The sequence below is a fragment of the Gopherus evgoodei genome, chromosome 1, assembly GCF_007399415.2.
Source record: "Gopherus evgoodei ecotype Sinaloan lineage chromosome 1, rGopEvg1_v1.p, whole genome shotgun sequence".
Taxonomy (NCBI): domain Eukaryota; kingdom Metazoa; phylum Chordata; order Testudines; family Testudinidae; genus Gopherus; species Gopherus evgoodei.
This window is the reverse complement of record NC_044322.1, coordinates 259,273,186-259,284,753: the sequence shown is the minus strand read 5'-3', so window position 1 is coordinate 259,284,753 and position 11,568 is coordinate 259,273,186. Positions and strand designations below refer to the sequence as shown.

The 11,568-nt window shown below is 43.1% G+C and overlaps 1 protein-coding gene across 1 annotated transcript in view; it reads left to right on the top strand.

Annotated features, from left to right (window-relative positions):
• Nucleotides 1-1,072: 1,072 nt before the first annotated feature.
• The window catches only part of TMEM178B (transmembrane protein 178B), a 350,802-nt gene continuing 340,306 nt past the window's right edge, over nucleotides 1,073-11,568 (top strand). Inside the window, exon 1 of the mRNA XM_030543965.1 lies at nucleotides 1,073-3,121. Coding sequence (XP_030399825.1) covers nucleotides 2,740-3,121 — 382 coding nt within the window. The 5' untranslated portion in view covers nucleotides 1,073-2,739. The remainder of the gene's footprint in view (nucleotides 3,122-11,568) is intronic.

Below are 11,568 nucleotides of genomic sequence, written 5' to 3'. Positions count from 1 at the left end.
GCTACACTTGTCTCTTTTGCTGCTACAATTTGTTTTGGCTTAAGGCCAAATTTGGTAAGATGGAGCTGGATTCAGATGCTCGATCAACATTTTTGTGATGCAGCTGCATCACTTTGCAACAGGATCTGTATTATTTTGGTGCACTAGGAACTGCTACATTTCTTTTGCTATTTAGACAGTAAAAATTGGCAGGATCCAGGCACCAGATCTATGTTTTCCAGTGCTGCTGGGGCCATGATGCAGCAGAATCTCAATTATTCCAGTAAAGTGGGAAAGGTTGCACTTTCTGTCTCTTCGGAGTGTACAATTTGGGTATTGGGGCCAAAAGTTGCAAGGATCCATATGGATCCATAATTTTGCAATACTTCTGCTTTGGGGTGCATTTTGATCTGGATTTTCTGAGGCAGGTGTGTCTGTACTTGTTTTCTATTCGGGGGCATAAAATTGGATGGATCCATGCATAGGTGCTGGAACTGGGGGTGCTACTGCACCCCCTGGCTTGAAGTGGTTTCCATCATATCCAGGGTTTACAGTTTGGTTCAATGGCTTTCAGCACCCCCCACTATACAAATTGTTCCAATGCCCCTGAATCCATGTGCCAGGTTTGGGATTTTGTGGTGTGCTTGCTCCAGGATGTGTCAGGGTCCAGATTTTTTTTGATGTAGTAGGAACCACTGTACTTGTTTTCTATTTCAACATTATAACTGGGACTGGGGCCAAAATTTGTCTGGAGCCAGTAGAATCCAGGTGCTGGATCCAGGTTTTTGGTGAGCTCATGTGCCATAGGATATGTTTGGGGGCTTCATTTTGTTGGTTCAGTAAGACACGGCTACACTTTTGTATTTTGGTAGCACCATTGGAGGGCTTGTGGTTAAAAAACAGCAGGCTCCAGCGGGGTGCAGGTAGATCCAGATTTTACCTTTCCTCCCCTTTAACAGAGCAAGACGTAGACGTTTCCTGTCTATGAAGTGGTGCAGTTTATCTTTAAGGAGGCTAGAGAAATAAGAAATGAGTCTCACGTTGCATAGGTGACATCACTAGCTTTTGGCTCGGTGCTCTGTATTCTCTGTCTGTAGGCTTTAGTCAAGGCTGCAGGGCTCAGTGTTTGAACAAGGAATGATTCCCAGATGTACAGAAGGCTGGCTTCGCTCTTATTTGGGTTGAAAACGGTGAAATGAGATTTTTAAAGCTCGTGGACTCCAGCTCGCCTTCTGTTGCTCCCGATCTCGGCGAAAGGGTGAGTTATTCCCGTTAGAAAAGAAGGGAATAGAAATTTAAGCAAAAAAAAAATGTCTGAATATATAACTGCTGAGGCTGGGGATAGGAATCGCAGGAAGCTGCTGAGCCAGTGATCTTGGCTCCCGTGTGGAGATCAGGCCATATGTCAGAGAAATGGTGCAGACCGAAAGCTGTTGACAACTGTTAGAGGCTGTTTTCCTTCCCCCCATCTTAGGTTGGTTGTTTTTCCCTTACCATATTTTTAATCAGCCCTAGCCCTGTCTGGCTGCCTTCATTTTGCAGATGGGGAACGTGTCTGTGTATTAGGAAAACCTTGCCCAACGAATTGAAGCCCCGGTGAAAAAGGACTTTTTGCAACAACAGGAGGGGATCGCGGAGAGAAAAAAGGCTGGTGTGTAGGACTGCTTTCATTGCTCCCTGAAGGAAGCTGGCACGGTCCATGGTGCTGAATCCTGCATCTCTTCCAACCCCCATCTCCAGCCGCCTCACGCTGAGTCCGGGGCACCGGCCCGGCTGCTGCGTTACTGTGGATGAGAGAGCAGAACCCGGTGCGGTGGGTAAGTCGCTGCTCTCCAGCTTCAGCCAGTCAAGGGAAGAAACCGATCCATTACGTTGCCTTGATGACAGCACCACCGACAACAAAACAAACCTAGTGAATGGCAAGGCTGGGACAGAGGCGGAGGTGATTTTGAAACAAAGATGTCACTGGCTGCACACCTACATGGAGTCTGCTAATGAAAAGACGCCTGCGAACGTGGATCCCTAATTAGGGGTGGAGGGACCCCCACCCCCGACCAGAGATTGAAATTAAAACAACACATTTCTTCCCCACCTCCCCTTCCCGACCCTAATCATCCAGCCAACCAGCTGATGCGCTTGTCGGGCTCCTGACAAAGAAAAGGCAAGTCATTGATTCTTGCAATCAGGAGAGCCGTGGCTGCTGCTTGACATCCGAAGATATCCAGCCTTTGAACTTTCCTCTCCAGCGCTGTGCTCTTGGGATGTTGCAGGTCACACGCTGGTATTAAAGGGACCCTTCTGTCTTCCTCAGCTGGCCAGATCGAAAGAGCTTGGTGGACCGATCTTACGGCCAGAGCCTTCAGGACACTGCGAGGGGAGATTCAGGACACTTGCCCTGACCCACAGCCCCCTTCCATGCCCATGCAGCCAGGGGCACACACCTCTGTACAGGCACGCCTCCGTTTTTAAGTGGGAGGCTCAGATTTCCTCGCCAGGTCTGCACTTGGCATGCTCTGCGCTGGAAGAGTGGAGCCATAAGAAAAGCGGGTGAGTCTCCAGGATTGGCTCCAGGCCAGAACTTCGTAGAGCTTTTCCAGGCTCCGGCGGCTTGGATGCGAACCCGCCCGAGTTGTTGACATTGAAGGCAGACGCGCTGTCAAGTGACTCCCAGCAGCTGCTCCTGGAGGTTTCCGCGGGGTATCGCGTGGAAGGGCTTTGCCTGTTGTGAAGATGTTCATGGTGTTGCTGTGAAGCTGAGGTATGGCTGCGGGAAGGTTACTGCTCTATGCTGGCCTCTCTCTAGCTTTGTGTGCCCTGGGCATGCTGGCAGTGGCGATCTGCTCCGACCACTGGTATGAAACGGACGCCAGGAAGCACAGAGAGAGGTGCAAAAGCTTCACCACCAGGAGAAACGACCCTGGCTTCATTTACAACTCCAACAACAACCTGCCTCTGAGGGCCAGCAGATCTAGGTTGGACCGCTGGGAAGGGAAACTCCTCTTGGCAAGGAACAGGAGGCAGCTCTTTGCTATGAGCGCCGCTGATGAGTGCAACAGACAGTACAACTCAACCAACATGGGGCTCTGGAGGAAATGCCACAGGCTGGGCTTCGACCAAGAGCTGGAGGAGCTGATTGCCAAAGGTAAGGGCCGCTTTGCAAAATGAATGAGCTGAACTGGGCTGAGTTACAGCGCCTGACAGGGGCGCTGGAATAATTTGTATAGAGCGGGTGCCCAGAGCCATTGAACCAAACTCTAAACCATGTGTAGAAACCACTTCAAGCCAGTGGGTACGGCAGCACCCCTAGTTCCAGCACCTATGCTTACAGCTCCCTACTATCTAACATAGCACAGCAAACATTCCCAGCCAGGTACCCCTCCTTGCAATGCGGGTTCTGCAGTGTAAGGTTCTGAAGTGTGTAATCTCACAAACCATTGCTTAACCGTTTGGTACAAGGTGTCCAATTCTCCTTACTGAGACTTGAAGGGGAGGGAGTCTAGAATGGCATGTTTAGATATTTGCAGGGAGGGTAGTCTGTCTGTCTGTCGGAGGTTTTCATAAGGCTGCCCTCTGAGCACCCGCCTGGAGCAGTAAACAATATTAATAATTCGCAGATTAGAAAAGTCTTCATTTGAACCTGGTGGCCCAGCCCAGTTTTGTTTGTTTTGTTTTGTTACCTAGGCTGTGTGTATTTCGTTATTCCTGATTGCCACATCAAATTTCAACATCAGCTCCCAGTTACACAATTTGCCTTAAACACACAGGCTTCCTCTAACATTGAAAATGGGAATAACCAAAGGGAAATGCCAGAGAGCAAGAGAGAGAATACAGTCTGCTTGCCGCTTATTCCAATCCAGATTTTGGAATATGTCCAATGTGCCAAAACTGATTAATCAAGAAGGGTCTGAAGAGGAATGGTTTTCTCCCAAGAAGGAGACACAGATGTTTGCCAGTAGCATCATTGTGCTGTTCTTGTTTTATTTTTCCTGAGGAATTGGTGAGGATGATGGTCAATTTGCCTTGAATGGTTCTTTGATCCAGAGCGCGGCACAAACAGCTGTGTATAAACACCAACTAAGTTAAACATTCCTTCAAAAAAGACGGATGTTTTTTGCAAGATAATTAGGGTTCCTGTTGAGTATTACAGCATCCTTGCTGGCCCCATCATGCTATTTCCTACAACAAAACATCCTTTCTCTCCATAGTCCTTATGATGAATTCAGAAGATTACCTATCAGTTTATTTCCCCCAAAATGAATTGATTGCTTCTTATACAATATAATCTTTAAAATCTCTTGTGTTTTAAATATATAAGCTATCCAAAATTCTCGTGATTTTCTTTGCCTATCCCACTCCCCTTTACAAATACTACATGCAGAAATAGGAAGGAGCTAATCATATTTATGAATATAGAGTTTAGTTCTGTTTATTTTAAAAGTGAACCACAAAAGGTTAATAACACCACATAGGCACACAGGGTACAAATGCATAATGAAATATAGAGCCTTTCACCTCTAGATTGCTAGTTCAAATCTAGCGCAGGCTGTTAGTGAGCAAGTCATTACTATGTGGTGGCTGTTCAGTCATTTATGTGAAATAGATTGGAGGCTTCAGTCCATTTTGTAATGGACAAATGACCACATCCAAAACCTGTCATCACGTTTGGCACCCTGATTGGCAGTCACAGCGTGAAGCCAAGGATTCCTTTAATCCCTCCAGGTCAGGGTTGAGGCATAATGTGGCAGCGCAGGGATTGCTTGCACTACAGTGTGTGCTGTACCTGGTATAAGGATAAATAGTGAATTTCAGTCTCCAGAACATTTCACAAATACTAAGTCTATTTAAAATGTAGTTTTCAAGATTATAAATGCATTTCATTTTAAAACAAAATATATGAAAATCAGTCCTTCTTTTGCCTGCCTGCTATGTCCTGAGTTCAGGAATCTGTGTTTCCCCTAATAGAGCTGTTGAAATCACTTAACATCTGAACCAGTTTAAGGACCACTGTTTTAGGTGTTAGTGATGACAGAACACACAGCCATAACCTCAGGCAGATAAATATTTGCAGAAAAAGTTGATTTTTGGACGATCTAGTTTTTATTTTTCATGTGCGGTCAGTTTAGCCTAAACATATTGAGGCAGCTATTCAAACGAAGGCAGGTGCCTAATTTATGGACTCAGGTACCCAGTGCATGCCTGTGGATTGGATATATGATTACGCCAGTGTCAGCCAGGCAATTGTCAATGTTTGTGCACAAATATCAGATTTGGGTTTGCATTTTGGGTAGGTTGCACAATTCTATGCATGCAGTTGGTTGCCATTTGGCTTGAAAATTGGATGTATATTGTTGCGCGATTAGTGAGCTTAAACAATATTTTGTCTTTATCTTTTAAAGCTTAGCAGTACACCTTTAGCTTTTTCTGTGTGAGTGAAAAGGGAGAGGTAAAAGGAGGAAGGTTCTTTTAAGGCAAATGTCAATATTACAGTGAAATGGGGGATTATTTTGATTGAGGATACATCTATATAACAACTCTGAGTCATTATTCTACGTAATACTTGCTCATTATTTTTAAAAATAGGGGGTTGCATTGCCTTAGAACTTTAAGAATTAAAACACAGAAAAGTAAAGATTACAACAAGTTAGCAATGTGAAGCCTTACCTTACTCAAAAATAAATTCTCAATCATCATGCTACAGTATAGCTATCTTTATATGATATCTGTATATAATACAAAAATATCAAAGAACGAAAGGACTTTATGTATTACCATAAAGTAATTTTTAAAAAATCCATTAAAAATCTTGGTATCCAGCTATCACTGCAAAAGGTATTCAATATATGTGTGAATAGGCCATCCTTATATGGGCAAACAAATAGTGTCCCAGTTCCATGTCCTGAGGATAGATATTCCTGCATTGCTCTAGGTTCTGTTGTAATAAAGTGAATGTGGTATAAGTGTATTTTCCACAGCTGTCAGGTGTAAAGAACAGTGCCAAAACGAGGCACTCTGACATATTCATGATCCTTGGATGATTAATCTCCCGTCACAGAGTCTCCTCCAGTAGTAGAAACTGAGTGTGTAGGAGCTGGGCTCAGCATGCCATGTGCGAACATGAAGGATTCTGAATGACCTTGCCATGCCTGCAGTAGTCAAATACCACAAGTGGGCTGCATATGCACTACTGATGAACTCTCCCCTTGGGCAGAGGGCCAGCACCATGTAAAACCATTTGGAGCATTTAAATGGTGCACCAACCTTGTGCTGCCCCTCTGCACAAATGTCATTTTCAGACAGCGTGCCTGTTTATGAATTGTATAAACCAATGCAGGTTCCGGCTCCAAATATTGCATATAGTACTGTACATAGCCAAATATAAATACTGTTAAGAGTTCTTTTCAAAGATGGATAGGATTTTAATAATCAACTTAGCCTGGGCCAAGTCCTGCATCTTTCCCCAGGCAAAACTTCCACTACTGTCAATGGTAGTGCTGCCTAAGAAAAGACTGCTGGATATGGGCCATATTAATGGTCTGCTCACTATCTTTAAAAATATCCCGCAAGTGTTCCAGCTGTGGAATTACCATTGACGTTGATGAGAGTTGTAAGTGCAGATCAGATGCAAGATTGGGCCCCATGAAAGACTTTGGAATATTCAGGCATCAGTGTTTTTAAAAACAATACTATTTCAGGAATTCTAGACCAATTCCCTAATTCTTTTCTTTCTTTATTATTTTTCATTTTTTGAAATATATCAAAATCTTATGTGTGGCTTTGGCACAACTGAAAATGTGCTACTTGAGATTTCTTTTAGTACACAGTAGTAAATAATAATGCATATAAAAGCTCCTCATATTTATATTTTTCCCATTTATTTTTATATCTTCCCATAGAATCCAGCTGGAAGATTTCTAAACAAAACAATTGGATTAGTGTGCAATGAATTAAAACATATTTCCACAGTTAAGCCCCCACACAAAGGAGCTGACAAATGTGGCAGATCAAAGGTATAAGAACATTTTACAACTTCAACAAAATGGGGCAATTAATTTATACTCTTTATTTATATAAATAAAAAGAATAATGAAGACAACAGAAAATATAGCCAATAAAAAGAGTATTGCATTCAAGCATACAAACCTGGGACCCAATTTGCTAAATTTTACTCACGAGTCACCTTTATTCACATGAATAGTCCCATTGGATACAATGGGACCACTCTTGGGAGTAAGGCCCACTTATGGGAGTAAGCCTTTGGGCCCTTGATTCTGTTCTGTCTTGGAGTGTAATCTTTCCCATTGACTTTAGTGGGGCTAGGATTTTACCATTGATCTTGAAAGCCTTTCTAGTGTCTAAGTAGCAGGAAATTAACTTCATTTTAATTCAGCTGAACAATCTAGGTTTCTTCCAGGAAGAATGAATTTTTCAGCATTGTTGCTGCACTCACTTTGGACTTAGGAGTCACTATACCATCTTGGACCAGTGGTCCATCCTTCAGTAATTATTCTCTAGTGTATAGCAAAAAGCAAGCCAGCAAGCAAAGACCCATAATGCACAGAACTGTCAGTTCAGTGTGGGACATGGTTGGGAGAAGGAGGAGTTTATTTCCTGCCTTTGCAGTAATCAGATTACATCCTATTGTGTTTGACTCATAATAACCCAAAAGCAAAACAGAGCCTCTTGAGTCTGTATCAGATGGCAACTTTGGAAGCTCTCTCTGTATTGAGCAGTAAGGGAAACAAGTATGGGGGGAAAAAGATTAAATCATTTCATAATAAAGCTACAATACCACATATGAAGAAGTTACACAATAACCTGAGATCATTCCACTTAGACAATTACTACTAAGAGGACCTTTCATCATGTGTTTGGAAGACTGCCAATTAAAACTGTCTGGTCTGGTCTCCGCTTGCTGCCACTGGAATCCAGTTATAGAAAAATATGGCAATAACCTTAATGTTTCCCCCCCAAGATACACAGCGGTCATATTAAATCCTATTTTTAAACACTTTATTGTGAGTATTTTTAACCCATGCCAACATACAAACAAAAAGAAAATCTGATTCCCGTGCAGGCTAAATCCACACAAATAATGTGCAAGGATTCTGGAATGAAAGTACTCCGTGTTTAGATTTGTCAGATGCATGGCACAACTGAATGAGAAAGGCATAACAAGACCATTCTAGTGATCACTAGGGATTATTTATAGGCAGTTGGAAAAGTCTGATGATCAGCTACTGTGGGTATGTATAGGAGTAGAAAGATTTATGTCTGTTAAAAAAAATTGCAGTATCCTGCAGTTATTTGAAATTGACTATTTTTTTTAAAGCAGTGTTTTGCCAGGTGAATAAGGACATTCATTTTTCATGGATTCTTCATAAATTTAAAGCAATCTAATGATATTTTACTGAAAAACAGCCAAAACAATTTTCCTATTACTCCATCTTTATGAAGCAGACTTCACTGAGGGCTTGATCCTGCTCCAGTGGCAAAAGTTCCAGTGATTTCAGGACTGCAATCACCTTCAAGTCTCCTCCAAGGTTAAAGTTGTCCTTGTGCACATGTCCAGCACAAGGCCCATGCACTGCTAAAGTACTACTTAAGGCTACGTCTACACTGCACATCACTGGCAGTGGCATGCAGTGTGCATGTAGCTACACACTGTGGTGAAAGGCAGGCTGGGTCCATGCTGCAGTTTGTAGCTAACACACAGCAGAGATAGGCTCTGGCAAGGAGAGGCAGTGGGGAAAGGCTCCGGCAGCGGAGAGCTGCTGGAGCCTTTCCCAACTGCTTTCCTCTGCCAAAGCCTTTTCCCATTACTGGGGTCTTTCCCTGTGGTGGGGAAAGTCTTGAGCAGCAGGGAGTTGCTGGACCTTTTTTCTGCTGCTGGAGCCTTTTCCAGTGGCGGGGAAAGGCTCTGGCAGTGGGGAGACAGTGAGACACTATACTGCTAAAAACAGCAGTGTAGACGGGTGGCATTGCTTGGGCATGTAGAGAGCCGTGTAGGGTACATACCCACAGGGTTCAGCTGTAACTTTACTCAAAGCAATGTGTCACCATAAGTAATGCCCAGGCCTTATGCTGGGTCTGTGCAGGGGAGTGAATTTCACCCCAGAGCACCACAATTCCCATTGCGGTCATCAGCATAGAGATGGTATCTGAATTTGTATTTGCAGGTGAGATTGGCCATGGATAAAGTGTAGAGGGAGAAGAAAAAGGGATGAAGGACCGCCCTGTGGATCTTCCATAGAAAGTTAGAGGAAAAGACGAAGAGGAGGATCTTCTGAAGGACAGGTTGAAGGAATGATTAGAAAAGTAGGAGGAGAACCAGGAGAGGACATGGAAGCCAAGGGAAGATACAATTTCAAAAAGAAGAGCACTGTTGATGGTGTTCAGAGGTGGGTTATCAGGTCAAGGAGGATGAGGATGGAGTAGTGGATCTGGCTTTGACTTGGAAGAAGTCCTCAGAGACTTTGGTGAGATTTGGTTCAGTGGAGTGCAAAGGGCAGAAGCCAAGCTAAAGAGAGTCTGGGAGGAATTGGAGGAGAGGAACTCCAGACAGCAATCATAAACTCTGCTCAATGAGTTTAGCGACAGAAGGAAGAAGGGAAATGGGTCAGTATTAGTTAGAGAGGCAAGTAGGGTCAAGGATGGATTTTTTTTAGATAGGAAAGACAAAAAGCATGCTTGCGTGAAGAGCAAAGAACCAGAATATAAGAACATAAGAATGACCATACTGGGTCAGACCAATGGTCCATTTAATCCAGTATCCTGTCTTCTGACATTGACCAGTGCCAAATGCTTTAGAGGGAATGAATAGATGAGGGAAATTTCAAGTGTTGTCCAGTCCTAGCTTCTGGCAGTCAGAGGTTTAGGGACATCTGAAGCCTGGGGTTGCATCCCTGACCATCTTGGCTAATAACCATTGATGGACCTATCCTCTATGAACTTATCTAATTCTTTTTTGAACCAAGTTATACTTTTGGCCATCACAGAATCTCCTGGCAATGAGTTCCACAGGTTGACTGTGCATTATGTGAAATAAGTACTTCCTTTTGTTAGTTTTAAACCTTTACTTTTTGGGTAACCTCTGGTTCTTGTGTTATATATTCCCTATTCACTTTCTCCATACAACTCATGATTTTATAGACTTCTATCATATGCCTCCCCTTAGTCATCTCTTTTCTAAGATGAACAATCCCAGTCTTTTTAATCTCTCCTTGTATGGCAGGTGTTCCATAGCACTAATAATTTTTGTTGCCCTTTTATGTACCTTTTCCAATTCCAATATATCTTTTTTGAGATGGAGCAACCAGACCTGCATGCAGTATTTTATGATATTTTCTGTTTTGATGAGGGACCTTGTCAAAGTTTTACTGAAAGTCCAAGTATGGTATATCAACTGGATCACCCTTGTCCACATGCTTGTTAACACCCTCAAATAATTCTAATAGAATGACTAGGCATGATTTCTCTTTACAAAAGCTGTGCTGACTCTTCCCCCAACATATCATGTTTATCTATGTGTCTGATAAATTGTGTTCTTGACTAGTTTAAACCAATTTGCCTGATAGTGAAGTTAGGTTCACTGGCTTGTAATTGCCCGTATAACATCTGGAACCTTTCTAAAAAATTGGTGTTACATTAGCTATTCTCCAGTCATTTAGTACAGAGGTTGATTTAAGCAATAAATTACATATCACAATTAGTAGTTCTGTAATTTCATATTGGAATTCCTTCAGAACTCTTGGGTGAATACCATCTGATCCTGGTGACTTATTTCTATTTAATTTTATCAGTTTGTTCCAAAACCTCCTGCACTGACACCTCAGTCTGGGAGAGTTCCTCAGATTTGTCACCGAAAAAGAATGGCTCAGGTATGGGGATCTCCCCCATATCCTCTGCAATGGAGATCAATGCAAAGAATTCATTTAACTTCTCTGCAATGGCCTTGTCTTCCTTAAGTGCTCGTTTAAGGGGAGAAAGAAGAGTAAATGAGAGGGGAAGGTTACATTATATTTTGTCCATTTTCCCTTGAAAGAAATTCATGGGATCTTGTGTGGTGAGAGAAGTCAAGGCATCAGGGGAGGAGGATTTGAAGTCAAAGGTCTCAAAAAGGCACTAGGATTGCAGGTGTGGGATTCAATAAGTTAGAGACATTAGCTAGGAAGATGGCAGAACTGAAAAAGGAGAGAATGAGTTTGTAATGGAAGAAGTTATCCTCATCACAGGATTTCTGCCAAGGACATGCAGGAGTAGAGGAAGTGGATATTGGGGGTGGTCTAGGGCTAGGGGATGGCAAGGCAGACCTCGCAATAGGAGAGAGGGGAGAAGTCAAGGGTCTAGGACAGTGAAGCATACAGACACTCAGTGACCATATACATGGGAGAAAGGAAAGAGAGGGCAGGAAGGAGAAGGCTGAGAACAGCTGACATAGCAGCAGCAGTGATGGTCCAGAAGTCATGGAATGGCCAAGGGACAGGGTGTGTGTGTCGAGGGTGGGGAGCGGGGGGGATGGGTGATGCTGAAGAACCAAGTGATCATTAGACAGAGAAACAGAGAGACAAGAGAAATAATGAAAGTAATGCT